The sequence below is a fragment of the Monopterus albus genome, unplaced genomic scaffold (assembly GCF_001952655.1).
Source record: "Monopterus albus unplaced genomic scaffold, M_albus_1.0 scaffold204.1, whole genome shotgun sequence".
In the NCBI taxonomy this organism is placed as follows: Eukaryota; Metazoa; Chordata; class Actinopteri; order Synbranchiformes; family Synbranchidae; genus Monopterus; species Monopterus albus.
Window position 1 is genome coordinate 476,105 of NW_018128084.1, and position 11,664 is coordinate 487,768.

At 40.1% G+C, this 11,664-nt stretch overlaps 1 protein-coding gene across 5 annotated transcripts in view; it reads right to left on the minus strand.

The window, feature by feature from the left end:
* Positions 1 to 11,664, minus strand: part of LOC109970631 (low-density lipoprotein receptor-related protein 8-like) — a 76,773-nt gene that overhangs the window by 23,578 nt on the left and 41,531 nt on the right. For all 5 annotated transcript variants that reach the window (XM_020618334.1, XM_020618332.1, XM_020618333.1 and 2 more), the window contains 3 exons: positions 6,291 to 6,680; positions 4,190 to 4,312; positions 2,924 to 3,046 (listed from right to left, as the gene is read on the minus strand). In XM_020618334.1, coding sequence (XP_020473990.1) covers positions 2,924 to 3,046; positions 4,190 to 4,312; positions 6,291 to 6,680 — 636 coding nt within the window. The remainder of the gene's footprint in view (positions 1 to 2,923; positions 3,047 to 4,189; positions 4,313 to 6,290; positions 6,681 to 11,664) is intronic.

The following is an 11,664-nucleotide window of genomic DNA, read 5'->3' on the forward strand; positions in this document are numbered from 1 at the left end:
GGGTGACGACTTAACATTTCATTCAATAGCATGCAGGTTTTGCTTTGTATACAAACAATAAAGCATGGCTGCACAGTGAACAACTGGAAAGGTGAGATAAACAGAAAAAAATGGATTAAACTGTAAGAGAACGTGCGCCCCTCAATACAACAGTGTTCTTATTCCTGTCAACGGTATTCTACCACTGAAAGTAATGCGACTGTGTGTGCACATTGATGAGAGCAGCTGGCCTGAAGTAATGCAAAGCATCAACAAACTCCCCACTGAGACAGTCATTGGTTCCAAGATGAAGCCTCATTAGTTTAAACAGCAAACTGAAAAAAAAACCTTTTCCCATTTTCACACTTGATAAATCTGTAATACTTTTCTTTTGTGGATGTTTGATTGAGAAAGTGTAGTAGTGTGTATATTGTGTTAAATGACCAATAGAGCATTACACATTCTTATAACAGACTTTTACTTTGAAAGGGTGCAGGCTAAAGCTTATATTCCTACATTTTCTACATTTCAAGGTGTACAGTCATGGCCAAAAATATTGGCACCCCTGCATTTCTGTCAGATAACTCACTGTCAATAATTCTCTCCAGTCCATTTTATTTGAGTTCTGTGTGGAATGGAACACATTTGGCTTTTTTTTTCCTGTTTTTTTTTTTATTCCTCCAATGAAAACAAAAGAAATAAAGGTTTTCTGGGAAGTGATGCATTATTTGACAGGAACTGATGCAGTGGGTGAAGAACAATTGAGACCTACTCGATGCACCTCGCTATCTGGGAGCTGACAGTCTGTTTTAAGCCATGGACTGGAGGCATCGCAATGTGTCTGTGACCACTACGGGTCAACAGGGGGATGCACACAGCGGATTCCTCCTGGTGAAGTGAGTTCATCAGGATCAGGAAATTTCACGTTCAAGTGCACTTCTAAGCATTCATGGAAAGTGCTGTCCCCACCGTCCTATAGGAATTCATGATAACCAGTTCAACCACTGAGGAAATATAACAACACAGATGACTCTCCAAAGACTGTCTGAAAGTTAATTTTGTGGGAAAATTCTCATCCTTGCTTTGTGTATGCGCCAACAGAACCAGCAGCATAAAAATCTCATCTCTGATTCAGCTGGATGGGTGACAGCAATCTGCCATTCACAGTAGCTCCCTCTACTTGTGTGAAAACAGCTTTTTCCTAAATGCTTCCAAGGACAGCCACAATTTAGAGGTCACTTCTCCTGTCCCAAGGGGGAGAAAACATGATGTCTCTCCTATACTTCACCTCCATCTGTCCCTCTTTCTCATCATGGCAACCCATTATGTAGTACCTTGTCCTACCTATTTTCATCTGTTCCTCCCAGTGAAAGCTGGATCTGATGGTGAACAAATGTTAAGAAATGAATGGTGTGCTGCTGAGTAATGAGTCAGTACTGTTGTAATATGCCATTACTTCTAATGAGATGGGAAACAGCAAACAGTTGCATGAGCAAAAAGAGAAATGCATCGTCTTTATTTTCCCCGAGGTAAGGCTGACGCAGCAAACGCCATCACAGTGAACATCTATGTGTAAATGTGCTTCAGTACAGCGGGGAGTATTATCATCTCTGTGTGGTTGTTTTGGGTGTGTGGCAGCTGAGGAACATCTCGCAGGTGTGTGTGGACACACTTTTAATGAGCTGAGGAGCTGAAGCTGAAGGAGAGAGGGAGGAAGGGATGGGGGTAGAGGAGAATGAGGTCAGAGGTCAGTCTACTCCGCCAGCTGTCACTTTTCCCTTCTCAGCTCTACTTGTTCCCAGAGGAAATGTCATTTTATGAGTGTATATTTATAGAGAGAACATTAGAGCATTAGGCCACCCCCCGACACCCTGGAAGGGGCGAGGGGATTAATCTCGCTCGACTTTGTATTGAGTGAGGGTGCCTCTTTGACAGGTGCGATGCATTACCAACAAGACAAAGAACCTTTAGTTACAGTTTTAAAAGTTTTTGAACAAAAACAAAAAAAAGAAGCATTAAGGAAACAAAAGTGGTGAGGCATTAACAGGAAGAAGGGGAATCTGACACTCGATACGCCCTTATGTGCAGCAACATTTTGTCACTGTTAACCCAAATTTCCAAATGTCAGTTTAGGTTATGATATCTTTGTAAGTTATGCAGTAACGCGTTTGCAAGTGCCTTAGCTAACTACAGTAGTTTGCTAACACACAGCTAAAATTCTAACAGTTAACTTGTCCCATCATTTACACAAACAGATCTGGCTCTATTTTAGAAATAAATGAATTGTAATGGTAACTTTCCTCCCTCGTGCTATGTGTTAGCAAGCTACTATTAGCTAAGGCACCTGCAAACATACCAAGATGTTTGCTGTACACAGACATAGCGAGTGTCAGGATCCCTGTATCTCTATAATCTGCTTCTCGTGTTAGAAACATTTTGACAGAGAAATTACCTTTTTTTCACTAAGACATTGCTTTCATTTATTTATTGTCAGTAAATATGTTAAGAAATGAAGGCGTAAGGAGACAGGAAGGGAGATGGAGAACAGTGAGATTATCACAGACCAGAAAAAGCATTTTCTACGATTTGATGGTAATTAGTACATGCACCCTCTTGTTCTGATCAGCGGAGGCTGCCGTTTATTTGAGTGTGGCTCTGATGGCTTTAAAATGCAGGAGGGAGGTAGTGGCATTTTGTTATGGCAAACATGATTATGCTACATTAATTGCTTGAATCCATTTAGATGTGCAGATACTCAGGTGACACCTGTAACAAATGCTTCAGTAATTTCACAGCTGAGCATTTCATAAAACTATAAAATGAGGGAAATAATGGACCCTACAAGCAGGCAAGACAAAAAACAATAAACATTATTTACATTAGGGCTAAAAGAGCTTACAGAATAAAACATCCAAGTAGGTGTGTGCAGAAAACTCCCTCTTACCGCACTCTTTCTTGGGCTCATCTGATCTGTCCTTGCAGTCCTTGACAGAGTCACACACCTTGGAGCTATCAATGCACTCTCCATTTTTACAGAGAAACTTCTGGGGTCCCTCACATTTGGTGGCTGTGACATAAAAGCAGAAAATAAATCAGCATCCACATCATAAACTTCATGAAAATATATTTGCATAAGCTACTGCGAAGTGAATCAGAAACTCATGCATCAAAAATTGTGTGAAGTCAAACTGAATTATCTCCAGTAGTTTGCCAAATTATTGAAGGCTGGCATGAAACATGTGAAAGCAAAAAATACTTCCCACTCAGATATTCATCATCATCATAATCGCACATTAAAAGCCTAGTGTTGTAAAAACTGAGCTTTAATTCGATCCAGTTTCACAGTGCAATGGTTTAATTTCCTGCAAAATAATTTGGCACCCCTGTGTGTGTGTGCTGGTACAGTAAATTATGCATCACAGTAAGAAGAAGGAGAAGTAATGAATCTGACTTAGAAAAAAAAAACTGTGGGCTGGATGCAGAGAGCATGACATCAGTGGTCATTACAGCAAAAGATTCAACAATAATATGTCCAGAAAATGCCATTTGGGTTAGAGCTGAAGTATTATTTTAACGATTCATCGATTTTCTTTTCATTTGTGCACCGAGGTAGCCACAGGCCGACACACACTTTAATTAATGGGATGTAACAGAGGTAAGAAAATACAAGGCTGCTCATACAGGTCTTAAAAGCTACAAAATCATCACTCAACTGCAAACTCTATTGGTTTAAAGTGTCTGAAATACGCTATTTTATATTAACACAGGGCTGCATGTTTGTCAGCACTGATGAAAGAAAAATGAAAAACAATGACAAATTGTTGCCTTAAATACAGCTAACATTTTTCTGGGATTGGTATTAGTCAAATTAGTTTTCTTTTATATCATGCATGCAGCATGATGTTTGCATTCATTTCTCCAGCTGTGTTGTTGTGGAGCACTTGGCATGATGCACCTCAGTGGGAGGAGGGGACCACTGTGCAGCAGTGATGTCCCCTGTCGGGAGTCTCTTTTTGACACAAAACAAACAATCTGATTTATATGGTTTAATATTTCATTACTTTTTACATGTATTTTAAATGTGCCTCCCCTGTGTCTGTGTTCCAGCCTGGCCATCCCGTCCAAAATTTTCTAGACTGGCCTTGCATGCATAAAAGAAAAGGACAGATGATCACAGATTCTGGTGGCCAGCGATGACAAGTGAACTCACCGTTGACACAGCCAGACTCATCGCTGTGATCAGGACAGTCATAGACCTTGTTACACTGCTTCGTGCCGTGGATGCAGGAACCATCACCGCACTGGAACTCATCGGGACGACACGTCAACAGGGCTGTAACAGACACATAAACAAACAAAATTTTATCTTTGAATCCCTTTGAGAGGACCACTAAACAATGGGGTCAAAACCAAATCAAGCTTCTTTATATTTGCGTGTTTAGTATGAGCAAGAAAAGCTTAGAGGTGCAATAACATATGCTGTCTTTCAAACTATTCATGGCCTGTGTTAGGTGCTGTCTAGGACAGACACCGAGGGCAAGTGATGAATGACTGCTTCATTAATATCCCACTCACAGACACACTTTTCATCTACTGGCCCACTGTGCTCATATCATTCCTCTCTATCCAACACTAAAAAGCAATATATATGACTGAAGGAGATATGATTTAGTGTTACCACAGAACATAGGGAACGTAATGGAGCTCGGGCCACTGTAGCCTGGATACAACCTACGCGTCTGCACATACAAATACACAACATCACTGTTTCTATACAGTAGAGTGTTTCCGTGTATCGGGGAGATCAGTCCAGACATCTGACTGGCCATAGCAGACTTCACACATATTTACTGTACAAGAATGGAGAAGCAGCAAAATCTGAAACATATTGTAATAAATCACTCAAAAGCATTTGTTTTGCTGAAGAGATGGCATAAACATTTATTTATCATTTATTTAGTTTAAAGGTTTGTAAATATAGTCAATGTAATAAAGATGCATAAATGGCTTTAAATGCAAATAAGAGGTTTTCCCTCTGACTATCTCTACAGTAGGCCTCCCCATTAACGCAGGGATCCAGTTGCCTAACAGAAGATAAAACTCTTGTAAGTGCTTCTGATATGACACCACAGAGGGGGAGAGGTAGGCTGACGTGTGCGTCGCACATCTCGATAACGAATAGCGGGACTATCTGGGCGTCACACTCTGGCTTAGTGAGACAAGAGCTTCAGGGCTCCCCCATCCATGACCAGTTAATAGGAAAACCCGTTTTATCACAAGGCTCCATCTTCACACTATTTTTTATCAACATTCTGTACCTGCCAAAAACACCTACCCCAACTCCTAGAAGAGCGAAGATGTGCTAAATGACAAAGTAACACCTCAGAAGAGGAAGGATGGATTGTTTATGTTTTTCCAGTCTCATATTAAACAGACATCTTAACATATTCTGCACACAAAGATGATGTAAAATAAAAGCGACCTCCTTTGTAATTACTTCTGAATGTGTGGGCATTAGATTGCTCTGTGGCTATCTTGGGACACAATAAGAAGTGCATAAGACACTGGTTAAACTATTCATAGTGGTAACCGAATACACTGTATGTAGAACAACTCCAATGCTAACTCAAACATAATATGACCTGTTAGATATTAAAAGATGAAAACTGACAGAATACCGACAGAAAATAGCCAACTGCAAACAAGATGAATGGGTTGTAAATGTAACTCTATGAGTCACCTTGACCTGGAGACATGTGCTGTGTCACAGGTCCATACTACATGCTGTTTGCTTACAGAGTATAGCGGGTCTACAGGTCTTACAGGTTTGTCACAGGTCTACCCAGCTTTGGAGGTCTACAATGAGAAAGCAAAATGTTTTTCTAAAGCTTTTATAGTTGCTGATCTCCAGTATCGCTCTCAAGCTGTTTTATGACCACATGCAATTTGGTTTAATGGTTTGCAGTTATAAATAACTGCTCCATTTTTTGAGATTTGAATTATGGGATAATACTGAACATCAACAGCACACACAAAAATCAAGATTTTTTCAATATGAATGATGACCTGCTTAGAATTAGTAAATGTGGTTACATAAGTACATTTTTATATTGTACTGAAATGATCCCACAACATATTCCATACGTACAGAAACTGTTTCAGAGAAAGCAGCACTTTTTGTTATCAGTGTAAGCTGAGCGGACAGACTTGAACATGATACAATGAACAGCAGAGAAAAGGTACATGGAAGAGCACAGTGTATGAGAAGAGAGGCAAGGAGAAGCAGAGAGAAGAGACAAAGAGAAACTCACGGCAGTCAGACTCATCAGACTTGTCCTTGCAGTCTGGATCTCCATCACACTTCCAGGTCAAACGCACACACTCGCCGTTGGCACAGCGAAACTCTCCGGCAGTGCAGTTTGCCCTATGGTTAGGCAGGTACGGGACACCGTCCCCACCACAGCGCTCCAGCCCCTCATCCGAACTGTCGGAGCAGTCGGGGTCTCCGTCGCAGCTCCACATGAGCGGTACGCACTCTGAGGTATTACAGCGGAGGTGGTTGGGCCCGCAGGTCAGAGGAGAGGTACACTTGAGCTCATCACTGCCATCTCCACAGTCATTGTCACCGTCGCAAACATAGACGGCGGCCAAGCACTTGCGATTGGCACACGTGAACTCGCCAGTGGGGCAGGCTTTGGCATCTAGAGCACCAACAGAAGGAACAACACACTTTAGAAAGAAGCCTGAAGAGCATTTTCTCTCATAGAAACACTGATGCAGTAAAGATGTAGCATTTACTTTGAATTTAGTTTATTCAACAGGCTTTATTAAATGGTATTACCACAAAGAAGGTGAAAGGCTCTGTCTCCTGTGGTATGAAGAATGATATAGCTTTCTCTGACATCCGCTGTGAGACGGATCCTTATCGCTGTACTTCTGTCTCAGAACATCTTTCTTTCTAGTGCTTATTTATTGTCTACAAGTCTCTCAGTGGTCTGGGCCTGAGATACATATTAGAGATATGTTTGCTGAGTACAAGCCTGGTAGGTGCCTCAGATCTGCAGGGACTGGTCAGCTAGTGGTAGCCTGATCATTTTTCCACTTCTTTTAATGTTTCTTAATTCCACCCTGCATTGCACTTTATCTGCTTCTATTTTTACTTTTATTATTCATCCATTACTAAGTGACCAACTGACTTCACTGTGCTGTTTAGCTGATTGTATAGACACTGATGTTTCTACGCCTGCCTCTGGGGTTCCACTACTCAGAGGTTGGTCTTGGGAAGACTGAAGTAAAGGCATACACAGTATAATGAGAACAGTGAGAATCCACTGTCTGCCACAGCTCTATTAAAAGTACTAGATATGTTGCTGCTTGTACTATCATGTAATTGTTGATTTTAAGTAACATTTATACTTTATCTAATTTGAATTCTGATGTTATCTATACATGCATTTTAATGTTTATCATCTTGTGCATTGTGTTAAGCACTTTGAACTGCTATTATGTATGAAAATGTGCTATATACTGTAAATAAACTGGACTTGTCTTATATATGTGGTATAACAGGCAATTACTAAGATGTCAGAGCTTCAAAATTGATCTTTACAGAAAACATGTAGGGACATTAACTTCTAAGTTTTTTTTTTATTTTGCGTGTTGAGAATAAAGTCAAAATGTCGAGAATGAAGTTGAACTTTCACATTTTGACATTATTTTCAAAATGGAATTGCAACTTTATACTGAACATTGACTTTATACTTGACATTTTGACTTGCTTGTCGACCTTCAAAATTAAATAAATCTTGCTCCTCTCATTGTTTTCCCTTTAATGTGGCCCTAACAGTCCATCGCATAGTTTGTTCTGTACCTGTCCACTAAACAAAGCCAAGCCCATAGCAACACATAGGCCAGCACAGGAAGAAGCACAACTTGATATTTACACAAGCCACAGGCCACACCATTGCCTTTAGCTGTTGAGGGTATGTGAATGGATTGCTGTTCTGAAACACTTTACACTGAATCTGCAAGCTATGTTGTAGAGTTGTAGCATATTGCCAGGGACCTCTCAGAAAGCTCACCTCTTCCAAATCCAAACCATCTTGAACACAAGATTAGTCCTAGAATGTTTATTTTATGTGCATATATATATATTTTAACAAATACTTATTTGTAGATGAAAATGGATTTGTATTTAGCTGGCTATAAATTTATAGCATCACCATAATGAAAGTGAAACGTAATGACAAAGTGAGTGGCTGCCCCAGTAAAAGAAAACAGGATTAAAATCAACGTATGCAAGAAAAAAGAAATTAAATATCACAGTAAAGTGGAATATTATGAGCATAACCATGTGCAGAGTTAAACATGTCTTCAGCTAGTAAAAACAAACCTGTTTCCAGTAGGACTCTGTGCTACTGTTTATCTACTTTATATTTCACTTGTGTGGTTTGGCATTCAGGTTGGACGGCAAAGTAAGAAGTTCATTGTGCAGGGAAACATGTTTCCATACTGTGCATATGACAATAAACAATTTGAACCTTGAATGTCAAAGTGTCCTTGAGCAATCAAAAACAACCATTTATTTTTATCTGTATGCACACATCCAGCCACTTTCTGTGCAACTTAACGTCCTCTCAGCCATCTAACAGATATTTACACATTTCAAATGAAGGGACAGTGCAGATCTGGTCAGCTCAGAGGTCTGCTGCAGCAAGGTCACGGGAACGCATGTACACAATCCACTAACAACAAGCCTAGAAAGGTAAAAACACTCTCACCGGCTGCCTTTCCTGTGATTACACACACACACACTTATAGAGGAAACAGCTGTAGCAGAGCCTGTGTTCTCATCTACAGTCATCTAAGGTCAAAGGTCAAAGTGTTTATTGTCATATGCACAGTTAGGAAACGTGTTTCCCTGTACAATGAAGTTCTTACTTTGCCATCTACATGACTGCCACACAATACAAGTGAAATATAAAATAGATAAATAAGTAACACAAAATCTAAGGCACTTTAAAGCAGCAAATGAAAGAAGAATATAATATAATGAAGATGAATCTATAACAAAATGTTATTTTCGGCTGTTCCTGATAGGGGTCGCCACAGCGACACACTAACGACTCGCATGTTGAGGTTTGGCACGTGTTTTACGCCAGATGCCCTTTCTGAAGCAACCCTGAATCAAACCCGAGCTGCAGTGGCGAGAGTGCTGAATCCTAGCCACTAGTCCATCAGAGACCCACGAATCTATAGTAAAAATTCAGAGAAAATAATAGAAGACATGATAGGAGTCAGTGTGAAGGGAGCGTTTAACCTCTGTGACTGAAAAGGTAAGCTAACTGAGGGCCAAAGGGGAGGGAACCAAGGCACAGAGCGAGTGCTGAGACAAGACAAAATATCCCCTGTTTAGCTAAGTTGTAAACTTGCCTAGATATTGATTAGCAGACTGAAATTAAGACAGAAATTTTGTCAGTGGAAGCACTTTAGCCCTGGGAAATGTTCCTTTGTAAAAGCTTCATCACTGCAAACACACAGTATCTGACAGATCAGTTTCACTCCATGGACAGGGAGTATAAAAAATATTAAGGAAATCAGGCAAAAATACAACCACAAAAATATCAAGTGCAAACATATGGAAACACATAAATCCAGACAGGCATGCTCAGGAGAAATGCCCAGTAAGTGCACATTAATCTCCACATTGCTCTAGAGCTACTGCTTAATGTAATGCTGATCAGTGGAAGCTTCCTCTGGTGAGACCTGGATCCTACATAATTCAACATGCAGATGACTCAATAAGCAAGATGCTTCTGCAAGATTTACTTTTTCAAGTAAGGCAGGCTATCCACTCTGTACATGTCTACTAACAGCAGAAGACACTGGGGTTAACTGGGTATGTTAGACCTCAGTCAGCTTTGGAGGTGTAACCTATCCACCCACACTTGGGTAAATAAAAGTGAAAGTGTAAAGTATAGTAATGTGAAAGAAAGCTCATGTTGAGGGTGCTTTCACAATGTATTGGCTCAGTGAAGTTCCAGTGAAATCGGGTTAGTATGTTGGTTTGTTTAGGCTGGTGTGAGCACTTATTAGAAATCTAGCGTGGAACCAAAATGTCTGCTACTGGAACTATGACATACTGTAATTGTGACGAGTTCAAAGGTTAAACTAAACATATGTATTTGTGTCTTCTGCTGATCATGTACAAATTATTTCAGCGCTATTTATAAAAAAAGGCACAGCTTCACCCATCGGGCAGTGGGCTTTTACCTACAAAACTCGACAGTAGCCAGATCACTTGAAGTGGTGTGCAGGGTTTGTTCTTATGCAGTGTAGTGTATCTTCATGACCATTTACGTTCACGGGTTTCTGCGGAACATGCTACATTGCCATCGCTGATGTAGAAGGCAGGCATCTTCACTATTGGATGTATATCCTATACATATATGTATATCGCAGGCAGTACTTACTGTAGGCAACTATAACAGGCTGCTATTATATGCAACATTTACCTGTGACAGATGTCAGCCTGTTTCTGCAGCAGTGTCTTATGAACTGCTTGAATCCCATATGCATCCAGGCAGGTGCAGAAGCAAAATATTTAGCCACGGTCAAAGTAGATTTATTCATAAAATGATTAGCATAACATTCTCCATACAGTATAATCTATTATATTTGGACTGTAACATTACTGATGTGGGCTATATATGAAATGAACTAAATCCATTTTGTAGCCATTCTACTGACTCTGTGTTTTTGTGTTGTAGACTATAAACTTTTCTACCACTGGGATCCTGGTACAACCAGAAAAATGCAATATTCTCCTTGCAAAAAAATGATTAAAGCTAATATCTTGATACTGAATGGTGTTTTCTGCCTCAGATTACCTTTACTGCACTCTTGTGTGTAATATTTTAAAGATCTTAAATCATCCAATCTGTTCTCCCAGATTCGAGTTCCTTAAAAGGGCCAGTATGTTGTGTTTTCCTTGCCAAAAAGTAATTATAGATTGTTATTCACTGGGGTTTTTTGCCTCAGATCACTTTAATTTCACTCTTGTGGGTAAGATTTTAAAGATTATCAATCATCCAGTACCTTTGAACCTTCGCTAGTATAACCTGTAGAATGCAATATTCTCCTTGCCAAAAGCGATTACAGCTAATATTTTGATACAGAATGGGGTTTTCTGCCTCAGACTATTTTTATTTCACTCTTGTGAGTAATATTTTAGTTATCAGCCATCCAGTACCTTTGTACCAGCTTCAAACAAAGGGGAACGTGTATCTGTACACTGCTTAGAACTCTGGCTGTGTCACTTTCACTTGTACTGTCAGTTTATGTCACAATTAGTAAATTCAGATTGCAGATGCGGATGCAGACTGATAGTTTCAGAATCATACAAAGGTTAGGTGATACGAAGCCTCCATCCAGCCTACTGAAAGGTGTTTTTCACCTGTTTTATACTGTCTAACAGGAGGGTTATTCATCCATCTTGTCAGGTTTGCTCGGCCGCTCTGGCCTCCCTCACCTTTCCTACTGTCTCTTGCCCATTAACACTAATCACGTTCACCTGTTCCTCACTCCCTTATCACCAGCTGCACTTGATTAGGTTGCTCACTATATTACCCGGTTTCACTCCTCAGTCACTTGCCAGTTCGTTCTAGTCTCTAGGCCATTTTTTCT